This window comes from Gopherus flavomarginatus, chromosome 2, assembly GCF_025201925.1.
Source record: "Gopherus flavomarginatus isolate rGopFla2 chromosome 2, rGopFla2.mat.asm, whole genome shotgun sequence".
NCBI lineage: Eukaryota > Metazoa > Chordata > Testudines > Testudinidae > Gopherus > Gopherus flavomarginatus.
In genome coordinates, this window is record NC_066618.1 from 176,243,218 (window position 1) to 176,260,682 (window position 17,465).

Below are 17,465 nucleotides of genomic sequence, written 5' to 3' on the forward strand. Positions count from 1 at the left end.
CGCTGGCGTAGGACTATTAAAGTAAAGAGAGCTACATTTCATTTCACTTCACATTCTCTCTCACACCCTTGTTTCCCCAGCCCAGTGAGCCATGCTCACCTCCTTATATATGGGGGGTGGACTGACAAGCTACGACTGTCAGCATTTCCAAACATAATTTCAACACCGCTAACAGGCTGAATAAGGAAATGATTCTGCCAACCCATTGCAATGCAAATGTCTTCCGTATATATTAAAATAGGACATCAAGGAAACTGTTCTGCCTGAGTAACTTACAGAAAACACAATCAGCAATCTGCTTTGCTGTATTTACCCCCATATTAAACCCTTTATTGTGAATTTTGGACCATTATTAAACTATTATCACAATAGACTAATCAGTTGATTACAGTGTAAAAATATTCTTGAAAAGATGATCTTATGGCTTTTAAATCTCCCAGTAAACAGAAGAGATTAACCTCTTTTTGAAGTTTATGAAAAAAACTGAGTCAAGCACTTTGGGAGCATTTTTGTTAGGTTATTTCATAATAGGTGGATTAAAGGGATGATTGTTTAGAGAGGAATGGAATTGGTAACCTGTATCCTTCAGTTGAATTAAAAGCAACAATCCAACTTGCCTTCAGTAGCAGGGCTCCAAAAAAATAGTATAGTAAACTTTTTTGTTTTCTGCATTTTGATGGAGTTTTCATGATTTCATGTATAAAAACATTCTTGCTTCATGTTTTGAAAGCATCCAGGGGTCACAGGAGGGATTGTGGAAGAATGTCATACCCTACGAGATAGAAAAAAATATTATAATAATGCCTGGTTCTAACTTTAATGAGCATTTTTAAAACAATTCCTTTATTCATGGAGATGTGTGTTGTTTTTTTAAAAAACGTTGAAGGAAAATTTCCAAAATGACTCTTTCCCTCTCACGTTTTATTCATGGTCCTTTATTCCCCTGGCACATATAAAGTAAAATGAATTGGCTATCTTTTTACATCTTCCTTTCTAATGTTCTCTAGTGACTCTGCAAGTTGCCCCTTTAGCCTTTTTTGAATAGTGTTTAAAGCTTCTGGCACAGCTGGATTTCACTGTGTAAGAAAACTTTCAGAGTATTATAGTGTCACTAATCATTGAAGTTACAACATTTCAAAACCCTTCCTGGCTTTGCTACATGCTTATTGTGTTTTAGCAGTGTAAGGTAAACACAGATATGCTCTAAATATCCAGTTAGAAAATGGTTTAAAAACTCCCCCAAAACATTTTTTTCCTAAGTTTTTTAAAAAAACCTTTCTGTAATTTGAAACTCAAGCTTCTTTGAACACTTGGTTGGAGATTGTTCTACAAGATAAATTCCTTGCATCACATAACCCTGTCGACTCCCAATTCCATCAAATTAATAATGAATGGATGGGAAGATAAGCAAAACTAATGGGGAGGTTACATTTTTGTGACAAAGGTTTATGGTCATTCTGAATCTCATGTTCTATGATATCCCTCCTCCTCTTCCTCCTCCTCTTCAGCATTTTATTGCTATCAGATCTGAACATTCCATTATATGAAGCTCTTCTGAGGAGGAGAGATGATGAATGGCAAAGGTAGGTGGAACCTGATCTTGTGAAAAGATGTGTGCCTCCAGATTGATGCTGAGCATCTCTCAACTCCCTCTGTGACAATTAGCTCACAGGATCAGGCCTTAGCTTGCAATCTCAGTGACTACTATCTACTGTTTCCTATTCAAATAATGCCGCTTGTTTAAGTTTAAACATTATAAAAAGCTGACAGTCACAATTTACTGCTTTTCTTAAAAAAAATATTCTGAGATGACTCAAATATTTTATAGAGCCAATGAACCCTTTGTTTAAAATAATTCTGAGAGGCAACTAATACTCTAGTGAAGAAGAGTAATGTTGAAACTTGAAAATAACTGGCAGTCAGTGGCTTTTTCTAGACAGCACATTTTTTCAACTGTCAGATCTCTGTCAATAGATTGCTTCAAAGACACCAGTGAAGAGTGTGTGTGTGGGGGAGGAGATGATCTAGGCTCCTAAATACACCTGCAGTAATGCAGGGGGCTCTCTTAGAGAACCTCTATTATTAAAGTTGCCTGACAGTTCCAGTTATAATCCCCTGTTTTCAGTTTGCTTTTATAACTGTCAGACTTTAACTTCTCAGGCTAAATTTTTCCATGCTTATTCTGCCTCACGTTGAATTTTTGTCTGCTAAAGATTTAATAAAAAGAGTGCACCCAAAGAGGCAAGGGGAAAATAGGTAGTTTTAACAATACTAACCCGTTTTTCTTGCTGTTTCTTTGAAGACCTCTATCACCTCAGAGGTTTGGAGCAAGAGCTTAAAATTTGTCGAGGGGATGGTTTTGGAGTCAGAGAGGTGCCTTGTACTGTCTCCATGAAAATTTGGCTAGATTGGCCAAGTTATAAACCATGAAAAAATCACCATTTGAACATACACAGAGGAGCATACTGCTAAAAACCTCTGAACATTTCATCTGCACTGAGCATGCTGCAGACACCCATACCTTCAAAAGCCACCTTAGGCTGTTCTAAATTATGTCAGAGACTCTTTCAACTACCAGCCAACCAAATTACTGAGTGTAGAAAGGAGCCACCACACCTTCATCACTTTTCCTTCATCACTTTTCATCTGGACTACAGCAATGCAATACACTTGGACATAAAACCTTCAGCGCTTAGGATACTGCAGCTCATACAGGGCACTGCAACATATCTCCTCAGCAACATAGGGTACGGCGAGCACATCAGTTCTGTCCTCCACTCCCTGTACTGCCCTCCATAGAATACTGAAACACATGGTCCTTATTGTCAAGGTGCTCAATGGATTGGGTCCATGGTATGTAAAAAATCGACTAAAGCTTTGGGATGAAGATCTTAGTCAACAGTTTTGCTCCTATGGGACAATGGAACTTTCTACCATTCGGGTAAAGCTCATCTGTGTGGGAGTCGGATTTCTCTGGAGCTGTTCTGAGACTATGAAATTAATTCCCACAGGAACTAAGGACTATTGCAAACCTCACCACCTTTCACTACAAGTGCCAGGCATGTTTCTTTGACCTTGCCATCTCTAACATCCACATGCATGCTCACACCTCTGATCAACAAAACATTCTGCTACACATACAGTTCTCTGGGAAGAGCATGAGAGGGAGAACAAACTACGTGTAATCAGTATTAGTCACATTGCCTAATGCATTACTGGAAGGATGTTTAGATACTAGGATGATGAGGGTGGTATAAGAACCTATATAGAAAAGAATAGAACTCGGGCCCCAACTGCATTGAACCTAAACTTGTCTCAGCTGAGGTTTGAACCCTCGCTTTTTCTAACTCTCCAATTCAACCTACAAAGATTGGTTTGTTGCTAACCCCTTAGACTAGAATCTTGCATGATTCATGTATTCTTAGGGGAAAATACTACCAGGAAATTACTCTTCTTTTTTTAAAAATAAAAACAACCCCTCACAGTTTTTTGCCACTGGCAGATTAACCCTGAGAAGTTGAGTGGGGATAAAGGTTAAATGTGTCCCAGAAGAACAAACAAACAAACAAAAAACTGATGTAGGGCCCTAATACTGTTTGTGTATTTGGAGGATGAGGATGGAGAGGAGTTGGATGCTTATTTTTTCTGCTTGTCATTTTCTTCAGGTTAAGAAATGCATTTCTGCCATAAAACACCTTGTTTTCTGCAACAGTGAGTGGCAGCCTGATCAGCATATGATTGGAGATAGGAAGCCATAAGTCAACTAAACTTGGTTTACTAACTAATTTGCACTTGTGTTTTTAAAAAAATAAAAATGAATATGGTTAAATTTAAGTATTTCCTCATATGATTAGTGTAAGCCTGTTCCAGATTAGTTGTGCTGCTGCTTCTCACATAGGGGTGAACTGAGCCCTAAAGTAATGTTTATAGTAGTTTACAATAGGTTATTATTTTTATAGAGTAGTAATTGTACTTTGCACTTAAGATCACCAAACAGCAGATAGCTTAGACTGTGATCTTCTCAGTTCGGGCCTGAGGGTGAAAGCCTGACACCTCTGAAGTCAGTGGCAAAACTCCCATTGACTTCTGCGGGATCAGGATTTCGCTTGTAGTCTGCAGCCCTTACTCATTTTAAAACAGTGAGGAGTCCTTGTGGCACCTTAGAAACCAACAAATTTGAGCATAAGCTTTTGTGGGCTAAAACCCAATTTTATGCCCAAATAAATTTATTAGACTCTAAGGTGCCACAAGGATTCCTTGTTCTTTCTGCTGATACAGACTAACACAGCTACCACTCTGAAACTTGTATTCATGTTATGTGTCACATTGACTTTAATGGGACTATTTGTGCCAGTGAGGTCTACTCCCTTAGAGTGTGGGTAGCAGAAATGTGTCTTTATTATTCAAATTCCTTGTTCCCTTGCTGGGCAAATTACATTTTCATCTGATTCTGCCACATTTATTGATGGTGGGAAATACCTTACTCCTGATATCAAAATGTCTGCTTCAGGAATAAGATACTACTCAGCTTGAGTGAGGGTGGTGTAACTCTTTTTTAATCAGAAAAAGGTGACATGATTGATACAAATGTTTGTTTATTAGCTCTCCTGTTATTGATTCCCATCTCTAGTTCTCTTGCTGGAACAATATTCTGAATTTCTCTTGTGTTAGTTGTGACTATTAGGAGGACAAAATGGGTGTCCATTGTCTTTTCATTTATGATTTTTCTAGTACTGTATTGTACTTTTATTTGCAATCTTCCATCCTACTGCTTTTTATTGTGGAAGCATGCTGGTGAGAAAAACTTTTAAAATTTGCAATCACCTTCTGAATGGTTCAGAACTTGAGAGGAATCTGGTCATGTTCTCTCATACCGTCCCTTGAAGGCTTTCTAGAGAGGTAGATATTTTTCTCCCTGATTTGTGAAAAATCTTTCCATTTGTTGAAATCCTTATAATTTTGCTTTTTTCAGTATATTAAGCCTTTATAGGAATGTTTGACTCATATTCTGTGTTACATTTAGCAGCTGGAATGTTATGCTTAAATGCCTATTCCTAAGGAGTTGAACAGTTTTTGTTTATTAAGATAGTATAAGTGATCCTAGTGCTTTTATTGGCAATGGAAAACACACTTGATTATTCAAAGCAAACTAGTGATTTGAAGGAACACCCACAGAAAGTAACTACTATGGCTTCCTTCTGAACCTTGAAACATTTACCAGCAATCTTCCTTTCCTTTCCTTATGATTTGCTTCTCAGGTAAACCTTTCTGGAAGCTTTGTGACACCAAGAGAAATATTTCTTACTCTGGTAAAATTGAATAAAGTACTATAAACTCTTCAACAGTGTAGTGATTTTCAACTCAGTATTACTAATAGCATTATGTTTCACTTCAGTAATGAGAGATGCATCATTTAAACTTAACTTATCCTGTTTTCTCCCTTTGTTTTACATTTCCATCCTTTAATAAACCATTAAGCATTTACCATATTCATGTATTCTAATAAATAACTATATCTTATGGAGAAACAATTGTGAAAACAGATTAAACTTCAGAACATTATTTGTGTTCCACGAGTGGTTTCAGAATGTTACCATTCTAACCTGTTGGTTTTGTTCAAATGCTAAATGTTATTGTGCTTCTAGTCCATCCTTTTAATTGTTCTTAGTGACAGAGCAGAAATGAAGTATCTTACAAAGTTAAACCTATATGCAAAGTTAGCATATATTTTCATAAATGACCATCACTGATGACACAGTGGTCAGAAGCAAGTACCAGTAAGTCTGTATGCCTGTCTACAGTAATCACAGATATGATGGGAATGTGTTCTTTTGGAGGGTAAAAGTCCCATATGTTTTCATTTAGATAGCTTTCAGTAAGCATAAATCTTATTAAAGACCTTGCTGCGCTTGGTTTTGAACTATTAATTGGGAAACATCATATTCGAAATATTGCCCTGTAATATACAGATCTTTTGTAAAGATTGAAGCTGGCAATTACAATAAAAATTACACATTCAAAATGTAGCAAACTACTATATAAAACTGATTATCTGTATTGAGTTGGATATAAAAGAGGGTCATCATGTGACTTGCCATGGTTATTTTGTCCCTTTCGGTCACATGATATCAGAAGTGTTCCAACTAATGCATCTATGCAACTTGATTTTAGGAAACATTTTATTAGAATATGGATAAATCTTGTACCATTTTATATTTGAAAATTTAGAACTGTCATTGGATTACTAGTATTTGCTGGAACCTGACAGCTGTCTTCCTGTGATCATCTGAGCTCTCACATTGAAATCAGTGGGAGCTGAAGGCACTCAGAACCTGGCAGGATTGAATTATTTGCACATAAGTAGGAATAAGAGTTCTTAAATTTTTCTGGAACCAAACATGCAAGGTGCTGAACACCATGGCAGCTGAGGGTGCTCAGCACTTTGGCCCTAAGGTTTTTCTTTTAGGAATTGTAGATCTCAGTGTTTGGTTCTAACCTTCTGCCAATGATCGAGGAGTTCTCACTTCATCTTCCAGGACCTTTTGGGATGGAGTAGCTCTTAATCCTTCTATCTTCTCTTCTTTATTTTGATTGCAGTCTTAGCCAAATTTTGGTAGGAAGGCAGGTTCAATATGTTTTTGCAAATCATTGTCCTTTTTGCTTCATGAATGGGGTAAATGGGTGTATACTAAGACCCACCGATCTAGATGCACTTTAAATGTTGACCAGTCACTGTAGATTCTTTTCTTTGAAAGCTCTTACTTGGAGAGGGCTTAGATTTTTTTTTTATCTGTAATCTTTATTTGGCTTCATAGAGCCAGTATGTATAGAGGAAAGGTAGATAATTTGATATTGGACAAATCCTGAATTTTCTGTGGTCTGATTCATTTGCAAATCTGTCTACATAATCAGTTTTTCTCTTATAAAGCTCTGTCTTCTATAGTGCCAGAATGAAGTCACAAAAAATATGTCCCATATTAAGAAGTTATCCAGTTATTTACATGCAAGCCATTACTCCCCCTGTGCTGTGTAAAGTGTCTTAGGATACATTATTGGAGTTGGAATGTTTAGCTGATAAAGCACACATTTTTCACTTTCACGGCTGCCATTCTAGTCTAACCTGCAGTCCTAATTGAAATGAGTTTAGTGGTTTGAGCCCAGTCCCTAGTGAACAATAGCCCACATTACAAAAACACCAAATGCACACAAAGCTGTCAGTTTCTGATCAAGAGACACTCTGGACTGGGCAAACATGGAGGCAGAATTACCTCACACCCTCAAGAGTGATTTTTTCAGGTGAAGATTGAGGTCATTCTCAAGGAATAGGGAAAAGCTTGCATTGTGCATTTGGTCTGTGCATAGACCAGTGAGATCAGTTTCTAGTATTGTTACTATAGGCTCAGTGTTCATTTTGGACAGAGAATTTGTAATTTGGGATATTTTTTAGAAAAGACTTGTTCTCATCTGAGCTCACCTGAGGTACACTTACAATTGACATGTACGATAATCTGCTATGACTTGCATATGAGCAAGAATTATCATCTGGGAATACAGTAGAAATAATATATATTATGCAGGAAATTCTGGCCCCATTGCAGTCAAGGGGTGTTTTGTAATTTATTTCATATATACACCTCATATATTTGAAGATGGTATCCATGTGATAAATTGGAGAGACATGATAAATATATTTATTTATGCTACTTACATTCCTTTACCTTTCAAAGCCCTGAAAAGTTTCAAGCAGCTGCTATGTTTTAAAATCAATTTGTTACAAAATTGTTTATTTCCTCTCCATAATTTATGTTATTAAAAATTAGGCTTGCACCAAAGTAATTAGAGATGTTGCTTACATTTGACTTGGTTACTTTAGTTCCAGTTGCTATGCAGACAAGCCCTAAATCTCTAGTTCTTATGATTGCAGGAAAAAAAACACTTAAAAGTGTGAAATGAATGACCTTTTTTTCTGCCTGAATCTGCAGAGAGCCTGAAACTATATATCTGAAAAGTGTGAACTACCTTGTTTTTCAATGGAGTAATAGTTCAGATACCCAATAATAGTAATTTAAATGTCATCACTGTTTGTTTGTCAAAACATGGACTAAAGGAGAAGGAAGGATCACAAATCTGCACCATTTGCTGAGAATAGTGGGAATAATCTAGGGATGGGAATGCCTTTTGGTAGCAGATTTCCAGTCTCTTAGACTTTTTTGCTTCTTTTTGCTTTTTAGTTTTGTAGTCAAATTGCAGAAGTCTGTTTTTGATTATCAGTGTATTTTTAAAAATCATTTTGGATATTTTTCTAAATTAAAAATTGAAATTAGCCTGAACCTATATAGCTGGTTCTGTTGCTAGCAAGGTATAAATGTGAATCAGTTGTGTATACTTGTTGCATTTGTGGTTGCCTTTAGTAAATCTCTGTCGTTGTTTTACTTCCTCTTTCCTTTGCCAAGATTTCTTTTGACCTAGCAGAATATACTGCTGATGTTGATGGAGTTGGCACTTTACGGCTTCTTGATGCTGTTAAGACCTGTGGCCTTATCAACTCTGTGAAGTTCTACCAAGCCTCAACCAGTGAACTTTATGGGAAAGTTCAAGAAATACCACAAAAGGAGACTACCCCTTTTTATCCCAGATCTCCATATGGTGAGTGTTCGTGTGTGTGTGCCTGCGCCCACTCTGTTCCTCATGTCTCAGGGCTGAAGTCATTTGGGTATGAGATTAAAATAAAGATAGAACAAAAGTGACTAGACATGTTCAGAAGCATACCTTTATAAATTACTAAATAAAAAAGTATTTGCTGCCATTGCCTGAGGGTTGGAAATTACTATCTCACTTCACAAACCTTGTTCATTCAGACCTGGAACAGAGAACTCTTTAAACGGGTGAGAGAGAGGGGTGATTCCTTCTTAGTGAAGAGGTGTAAGATAGCACCGAATTGATAAGGTTTCATATTTTTTGTTGCCTAAATGAAAATTTCCCAAGAGCTCTCTCATGAACTAACTTAAACACTTATTAAAGCAATGTGCATAGAAGACTATAGTGATAAAGTTTCAAATCAATTTAAGTGTTAAGGCACCAGATTTTCTTTTATTCCCCCAAAGTAACTTTTTTTATTAGCAGAGGTCACCACAATGGCATATTTCACGCGCTCTGACTGTGTTAATTATATTGTAAAAAAAAAAATGCTGTGCTTGAGTGTGCATAGAAAAACAAGTGAAAGGTGCCTTAACACTTCCTAGCCAGGACTATGGCATTACAGAAAGGAGTGTTTTCTCATTCAGTTGCTGTTTATTGGGCTGACTTTTTTTTTATGGTGAAATATGACACACTGAGAGAATTAATCAAACTCTAGTTCATCTTTCTGTAAATAAATGCATTTCTCTCACTGTGTGTGTGTGTGTGTGTGTGTGTGTGTGTGTGATTGTATATGTAATATTTTAAATTTATTTTTGTAGGAGCAGCCAAACTGTATGCCTACTGGATTGTGGTGAACTTCAGGGAGGCCTACAATCTCTTTGCTGTGAATGGCATTCTCTTCAATCATGAGAGTCCCAGAAGAGGTTAGAAAATCCTTGAAAAATTCTGTTGCCACCCTATTGTACATCTGAACAGGAAAAATGAAGCAGTATATCCACAGGTTTAATTTAAATTTACCAGCGTTCTGAAGCAGGGATGTCAAACTTTGCCTGCTTGATGTGTTTAGTTGGCCCCTGTGATAGATTGAGTCTGCACAGTGCAAGTTTTCATTTTCAAACTTAAATTTCCATTTCTAGCTCTTTTGGTATAGGAGGTAGTGCTCTTCATATGAACCAATGTAACAGTGTCCTACACAGATTGAAACAACATCTGTAAACTTTCTTATTCCTCTGGATGGGTATGGAAACTGTAACATATATATAACAGCATTTAAAAGAGAACTAGATAAATTCATAGCGGTTAAGTCCATTAATGGCTATTAGCCAGGATGGGTAAGGAATGGTGTCCCTAGCCTCTGTTTGTCAGAGGATGGAGATGGATGGCAGGAGAGAGATCACTTGATCATTGCCTGTTAGGTTCACTCCCTCTGGGGCACCTGGCATTGGCCACTGTCAGTAGACAGGACACTAGGCTGGATGGACCTTTGGTCTGACCCAGTATGGCTGTTATTATGTTAAAGCCTAAAACAGACCTTTTAAGGGGAAGGTTTTCTTTAGGATAGGCAATGCACTTAACAGTTTCAGGCAGCTGGGCATTGCATTTGCACACAAATACTATAAGAGGTAGGAATAGTAGTATTTCTAAATTCATAAGATATATTTATGCTGGTGTGCATGGCAATATATAGATTGTAAACCAGCTGCAATATTTTCTGTGAAGGTCTTCACACATAGCTTTACAATGCCTTTCTATTTGTTTCCAGTTAGCCTTGATAGCAATGCCAGGGAACAGAATACAAATGATCTTATGTTCCATTTAATACACCCTTTTCCGTGCATCATAAACAATTAATATTTGTTTTAAGGGTAAGTTATAAACCACAATTAGTTTAATTCCTTCTCATCTTATACTGATGAATTTCCACTAATCGTAAACTAGTAGAGCTTTAACTATGCACTGTAAATGAAAGCTGAATTAACACATGAAAGTAGCTTCTCACTTCGGAAACCTTTTCCTGCAGCATGCTTATAATGAAAAGTAAAGTCACATTATTCTTTCAGTGGTTTCAGATGAGCAGTTCACTTACATGTGTGTGCGCCCAGTGCACTAAAGCTGGGGAACTTTTCCTAGCAGTATCCACGTGCCTGTAGACCTAGCCTCTTCCCTGGCTATCTAAGAGTGGCTTCACTATGGAACCCCCCCCCCCGACCCCCACAGTTCCTTCTTATCGCCTATGGCTAGGGTTAGTTCATTCTGTGTGGTGTTTTACCTCAGACTTTCAGTCTCAGTCTTCTGAGATTTCTGGTTGTCTTCTGATTTCTGTCAGTTTGTTAGTGTGGTTAAATAGTACCTTTTTGTTTAGTTTTAGTTTTTAGTTAGGTAGTTAGCTCCTCTAAAAGTGGTGCCCTTGCCAAGGTTTAAGCATTGTTCAATGTGTGGGGTGGCTCTTCCCAACAGTGATTCCCACCTGAGGTATTTGCTGTATCTGGGAGAAGGGCACATTAAAGAAAGGTGCTTCCTCTACAAGTCATTCAAGAGAAGAATGCAAGTGGTAAGGGGCTTGTGCTTGAAAGCAGTGCCTCTTGGAGCAGGTCATTAAGCTCACTTTGGCACTGGGGGACTCTGCTGGTTGACCAGCCGCACAATCTCCTTTGTTGTCTTCAAATGACATTGCTCTGGGTTCGAGGACGGTGCCTCCTCTAAGAGGAGGAAGGGTCATTTGCCTTTCCCTGATCCTCTGAGAAAGAGAGCCCAGAAGACGAACTGAGACCATTCCAGGATTCAAGGAAATTCCTCTTTGTCTCCTAAGAGGATTGCTGATGGCACCGTGGTTCTGCTGGCATGTGGGATGCAGCTGGTCCATTTAACCGCTCCTCGGTACTGCATCTTGACCAGTGGGTGTCTCTACTATCAACTCTGATACTGGCTGTGGGGCATCAGTTGAGTCTAGTAACAGCGACATTGGTGTCAGCACTAACTGTCGTATAAGGACTTCCAGGGTTCCTTGGGATCTGGTTTAGGGGCATCTTCCTCCAGTCCCCCCCCTACTCCCCTTTTGAAAGCATTTTAGTCTGTCTCTGGAGCGCTATTGGTACCCAACAGGCAGTGCTCCCTTGGTAGGAAAAGGAGGTGCTAGCTCAGTACTGACAGGGAATCTATCTGTATTCCCAGTGGCCTCCTTGAAACTCTTTGGATATCCCTCAGTCCATGAAATCCCACCCTTCAACACAGTCCAGGGTAATCTCGCTGGTCCTAGTTGCCACCATTTCAGAGGCTGATGTCATCCCTCCTGAGCTGGTTCAGCTTGATCCTTTTGTACAAGAGCTGGTTCCCCTCTAAGAGTCTCCATTAGGACCACATCCTGCTTCTTCTTCATCACCAGAGTATGGGACTCTGCTTCTCCTGTGCCTGAAGATTTTAAGGCGTATCAAGACCTTCTGAAGTTTATGGCCTCCACCTTGAGCATCCTCGCTGAGTTTGTACAGGAGAACACGTGTACGTTTTGGATATTCTGCTGTCATCAGCTCCCCTGATAAATGAAGATCCCCTTGAGCCTGTGAAGTCCCCATGGAACACTCCAACTTCATTGCTTCCCACTGTGAATCATTCTGAGAAATGTTATGTTCCCATCAGAGACTTTGAGTGCTTCAATTCCCACTCAGCTCCTAACTCTCTCATGGTAACTGCAGAAAATTACAGATCACAGCAGGGGAGGTATATGTCCACATCTAAGGACAAGAAATCAAAGAGGCTAGATTTGGTGGGGAGAAAAATCATGACACTTCATCTTTACAGATGCGCATTGTGAACAAGTAGGTACTGCTATACATACATGACTTTTGTCAAATGGGACACTGAATCTAAATTCATGGATAAGCTGCCAGAAACCTCCAGGGAAGAATTTAAGGTGTTCATTTTGGAGGGTTGTATTGTGGCCGAAACTTTGTTGCAGTCAGCTTTGGACATGGCAGATACTTTTTGGCCAGAGTTATGGCTTCAGCTGTGTCCCTGAGGAGGGCTTCATGGTTACAGAATTCTGTTATAGCTCTGGATGTGCAGCAAACTACAGAGGACTTACTTTTTCGTGGTCGGTTTTTGTTCTGAGAGAAAACTGATGAGATCCTGCATTCGTTTAAAGACTCCCAGGCTTTATGGTCATTAGGAGTTTATATCCTGGCTACAAAAAGGTGCCACTAAGGCACTCAGTAGCAATATTGCTCACAGTGTTTCTTCCGACAGCCCCCCTTCCCTGAGAAAGCAGGACTTCCCCAGGAAATCTCATGTCCCAGAGAGGAACAACTTGTGGCTCTAATTTTAGCCACTCAGCTCATCATAAACCAGCACTGAGCAAGCAGCCATTTTGACTTTTGACTTTCTTCTGGAATGGTGTGTGAAAGGAACTCTTCGTTAAAAAATACTCAGGTAATCAGGTGGATTAATTTTAAATCAGAGATTTAAAACATCAATTTTAATTGTGTATTGAATTTGTACTTCAGTTATTTTCCTAAAGAAAAGGTTGATTCTTATCAGTTTGTAACCAGTGTTAATTTACAACTAAATATAGTCTGAACATTAAATTTGGTACTTCTTTTTGCTAACCAGAAGGATACACTATATCTTTATATATTTATTTAAGCAGTTACGTAATTTAACTTACATTTATTCAGATCCTTAAATTTTCCCCTTTTTTATGATGTTAAAAATGCCAAATGACACATTTATTAGATACTCGATGGTTCATTTTTATTTCCAATTTGTGTCAAGCTCTGTTTGGATGAAAATTCAAATTCAATTAAAAATTCACAAACACAGGATTTTTTTCTATTAAATAAAACTACAGTAAGTGTGCTGTATAACTGAGAAAAAATGTTTATCAAAACAGGTTTTGCATTTAAAAACTAAGTGAATTATTAAATAGTTAAATTATAAATATTATATAAATATTATTACTCCACCTAAGGCATCATTTTCTACATCATTCATTAGGGAAACATGTTTCTCTGACATCAGTCCAGGCGAAGCAGTTGTCATCACACAATTGTTGTATAGCCAGAGGGAAAGGATACAACTGTTCTTTTCTGTGACATCTCTCAGCCATGAAGGAAACTGCTCGGTGTTAGATTGCAGGCTGCATTTGTCAAAGTACTTGTAGTCAGATTAAAAGAAAAAGAGGAAAAGAAAAGAAATCATGAAATTGAAAAGAGTGGGGGTAATCTTAGCAGTTGTATTCACTTTTATTTATTTTATTTGTGATCTGTTTCGTATATTTGACATACTGTAATGCTTACTTTGGATGTCTTTGTACTAGTGGTTTTGATTACCTTCTCCATGCCTCTTTTGCCTGTGTATCCTAAAAGGGCAGTAGTAGTATGCTGGTTTCTAATGAGAAGCCCTACAACATGGCAGCTGCCACTATTGAGGCTCCTATAAGAAGAGCTGGCCATTTTCTTTAACATTTCTCCTTTCTGTTTGTTTCTCCAACTGAGGAGACAAACTGGAAGGCTCCCTCCTGTCTTCTGCATAAGAGGAGCCAGTGAGCGTTTGGTTTTACTAAGTAGTCAGTTTTTATCTGCCTCATGAGTGTTTGCTTTAGCTAGGTTTCAGCGTATAATGTATGTTTCAACGAAGGTAGGCCAGTGAGAGGTGTTCGTTCAAGCCTATGGGTAGCAAACATCAATGAAATAGTTTTGTTACTCATTTCTAAATGGCTCCTTGGTGCACAGGGAGGAGAAGGCGAGTTGGGTCATAATAGCATTGAATGGTGAGCCACTATAGCCAGTGTAAAAGTAGTTGCTTCAGACAGTTGTGTGTCATGTAGCAGCCAAGACGACTTTATGTATTTTTAGTTTGCATGTTTCAACAGAGAGAGCATACAGTGGCCTGAAGACATAAATTCTTACTGGCTCATTCTCCTTATTATGGGCCTGATCCTGAGAAGTGATCTGTAGAAATACATTCTTACAATAGCAGAGAGTCAAACTTCAATAAGACTAAATGTGAGCATAAGAGTCTGACTGCACAGACTGCTTTGTGGGAACAGTGACTATATTAATAGAAGATTATCAGACACTGTCTATCTACCTACCTGTCTAGGTGCATGTGTGGTCCCTAACAAGGTACTATCTGAATCAAATATTTTTAAAAAACATAATCTGGTTAGTTTTACTGCTCAAGAAGCTGTTAATGGCTAGAAGAAATCATAATATGCGCAGTTGCTATTCAGCTTCTTGTGAGGGATCACAGGCCCCAAACCCAGGTCCCACAGGCCCTAGGCAGCACTCAGGCTATGACTGCCATCTAGCAGCTCACCTGAGGAAGTAGGGAAGGGTCCAGAAAAGGGCTAACTTGCAGAGGGCTCTGCCCTGAAAGCTCCCAGTTCTGTAAACATCCATCCCCCGATTGGCTAAGAAGTATTATATGAACCAGGAAGTAACAAGAGGAAGTTGTCCAAGCATCTAGCAAAATCCTTAGCTGCGACTATAGACCCTTCCTGCTTTCCTGACACCTGAGCCCTGCATTCCCAACTGCTCTTGGTTGCTGCTTCCCTGGCTGCTTCTGGTTCCTGTCTTCCTATCCCAGACCCCTGTCTACTTCCAGTTCATGCTGTCCTGTCCTACTCCAGGTCCCCGACGCTGTCTCTGATGCCTGGCCTGGTACCTGACATTATCCCCAACTCCTGACTCCATTTCTGACTCTGACCTTTGCCTTGGTATCTGATCCAGTCTTTGGTTTTCACTCCCTGCTCAGACCACTAGCCCACACCCATGTCATTGCGCTTTTCTGTCGTGTTGCTAACTGTTCATCTTAATCTTAAATTTTATTGTCTTTGCTTTTCTAGTGCTGGACAAGGATACTGTGATGTGTCATTCGATATTCTTTATGAAAATATGCTTATGATATGGCATAACTGAGATATATTTTATGCTTGATGGCTCATGTGAGAGATCATTGGAAAGGTTATGATTTAGTGAATACGATTATCCTATTTGTATGCATGTATCATTTCTGTATCTGAAATTAGGAATATTGACTATTCATCTGTATTTCAACTACGCTACTTTGGCTGATGCCCACTGCCAACACTTCAGGTACAAAAATTTAAAAGCCAGATTGGGTGGATGGCCCATCAACAAGGACAATGGACCATAAAAGAGCTTAAGCTTCCTGTGAAGAATGGCTACAAGGGCTCTACAGAGTCAGGTGGTCTTGTCACCTGACATTAAAACTTTACCTGGGACTTCTTGTAACTTTCCACTGTGAGGGAAGCGGGGGGGTCAAACTAGAAAACAAAGGGCTCCCACCTTATGCAAATCCTATTTAAGGGTAGGGTGTGAGGTAATCCAGGTCATCAGTTCTCCCCTGCGACCTTTTCCAAGATGACAGCTGGAAACAACTAAGACTGAATGGGGAAAAGAACTCAGCCCAGGTTGAAAGGGCGTCTGGCCTGTGAAGGAGATTATGAGAACCACATTTAGGGTGAGAACTTGCATGTGACCAGTTTCTTTAGTGCATTAAGCTTAATTTGTGTGCCGTGTTTTATTTTCTTAGTAATCTGCCTTGTTCTATCTGCTACCTCCCTAACTACTTAAAATACATCTGTTATAGTTCATAACTTTATTTCTGGTTTGTAATACAACCCAGCGGATGTGATTCCTAATTGGGTGGTTGAGAAATTGTGCATACCCTCTTCCACATTGAGGGAAGAGGCAAATATAATATATTTTTAGGTTTGTACTCCAAGGGAGGTGGACATCTGAGTGCTGGAGCAAGTCCCTCAAGCTGAATCTTCTCAGAGCTGATCTGCAGCTGGATGTGGCCCTGGCTGTATATGTGTGCTAGAGGAGGCTTTAAGAGCCTGGCTCAGCAAAGACAGGTAAAAGGGGGGCCATGCTGGCAGAACAGGTAGACTCAGTGGTATCTCAGCACATCAGGTGACTTCCCAAGGGGTCCAACCCATCACAGATACACAGTCATGCCTATGTATGAGTTGGTTTCACTAGGGGAGAAAAAATGTTACAAGTAACTACAGTAACCTGAAACTTCCAAACTAAAGGCCTGATCCTGAAAGCACTTATATGTGTGCTTAAGTTTACGCATGTGAGTATTCCCGTTGACTTCAGTGGAACTACTCATATATTCAAAATTAGGAACACATGTAAATGTTTGCAAGGTCTGAATCTAGTTTTGCCTATAACCTATCCTGAATTGGATCCCAGGTCTTAAAAGAAGAAAGGCCTGTGTGTTGAATGGTTCTAGATAAAATCACATATTTGCCATAATAATTTATGGGAATGTGTTCATCATCTAAAGATTCTCTAGCTCATATTCTTTGCTTATATATTTTAGGTATTTCTAAGGGGTCTCTCATTATTTTAGCTAACTGATTATGGATATAAATATTGCAAAAAAAATCAGTAATTTCTTGCCTGTGGGTTTAGATTTTTGGAACAGCTGTGCTTACAATCCAGATCTCTCCTTGAGCAAACTGTTATCTTATTAGAGGCATCTTCATGTCATTAAATCATGCATTCTCTGTGTCTCATTCAGCATTGACAAGAATTAATGGATTATAGTTTCTACTATTTCCTCTTATTGATTTAGATTTTTTTTCACTGTGCAATTTAAGATAGGAATGATGAACTGCAACACAATCTACAAAATATTAGATAATCTGTTAGCAAAGCCTTCTGTTGTTGTTCTTAACATTTCCAGGATTATATTATGATATTCTTGTGATATTTTTGAAACATATAATAATCAGACTATGAACTACTCACTGAAATGTGAAACCAAAACATTATTTTAAAGTTTTCTGAAAGACTAAG

General features: G+C 38.7%; 1 protein-coding gene across 2 annotated transcripts in view; it reads left to right on the forward strand.

The window, feature by feature from the left end:
• The window catches only part of GMDS (GDP-mannose 4,6-dehydratase), a 550,007-nt gene that overhangs the window by 215,621 nt on the left and 316,921 nt on the right, over positions 1 to 17,465 (forward strand). For both annotated transcript variants that reach the window (XM_050940197.1, XM_050940196.1), the window contains exons 5-6: positions 8,454 to 8,646; positions 9,459 to 9,563. In XM_050940197.1, coding sequence (XP_050796154.1) covers positions 8,454 to 8,646; positions 9,459 to 9,563 — 298 coding nt within the window. The remainder of the gene's footprint in view (positions 1 to 8,453; positions 8,647 to 9,458; positions 9,564 to 17,465) is intronic.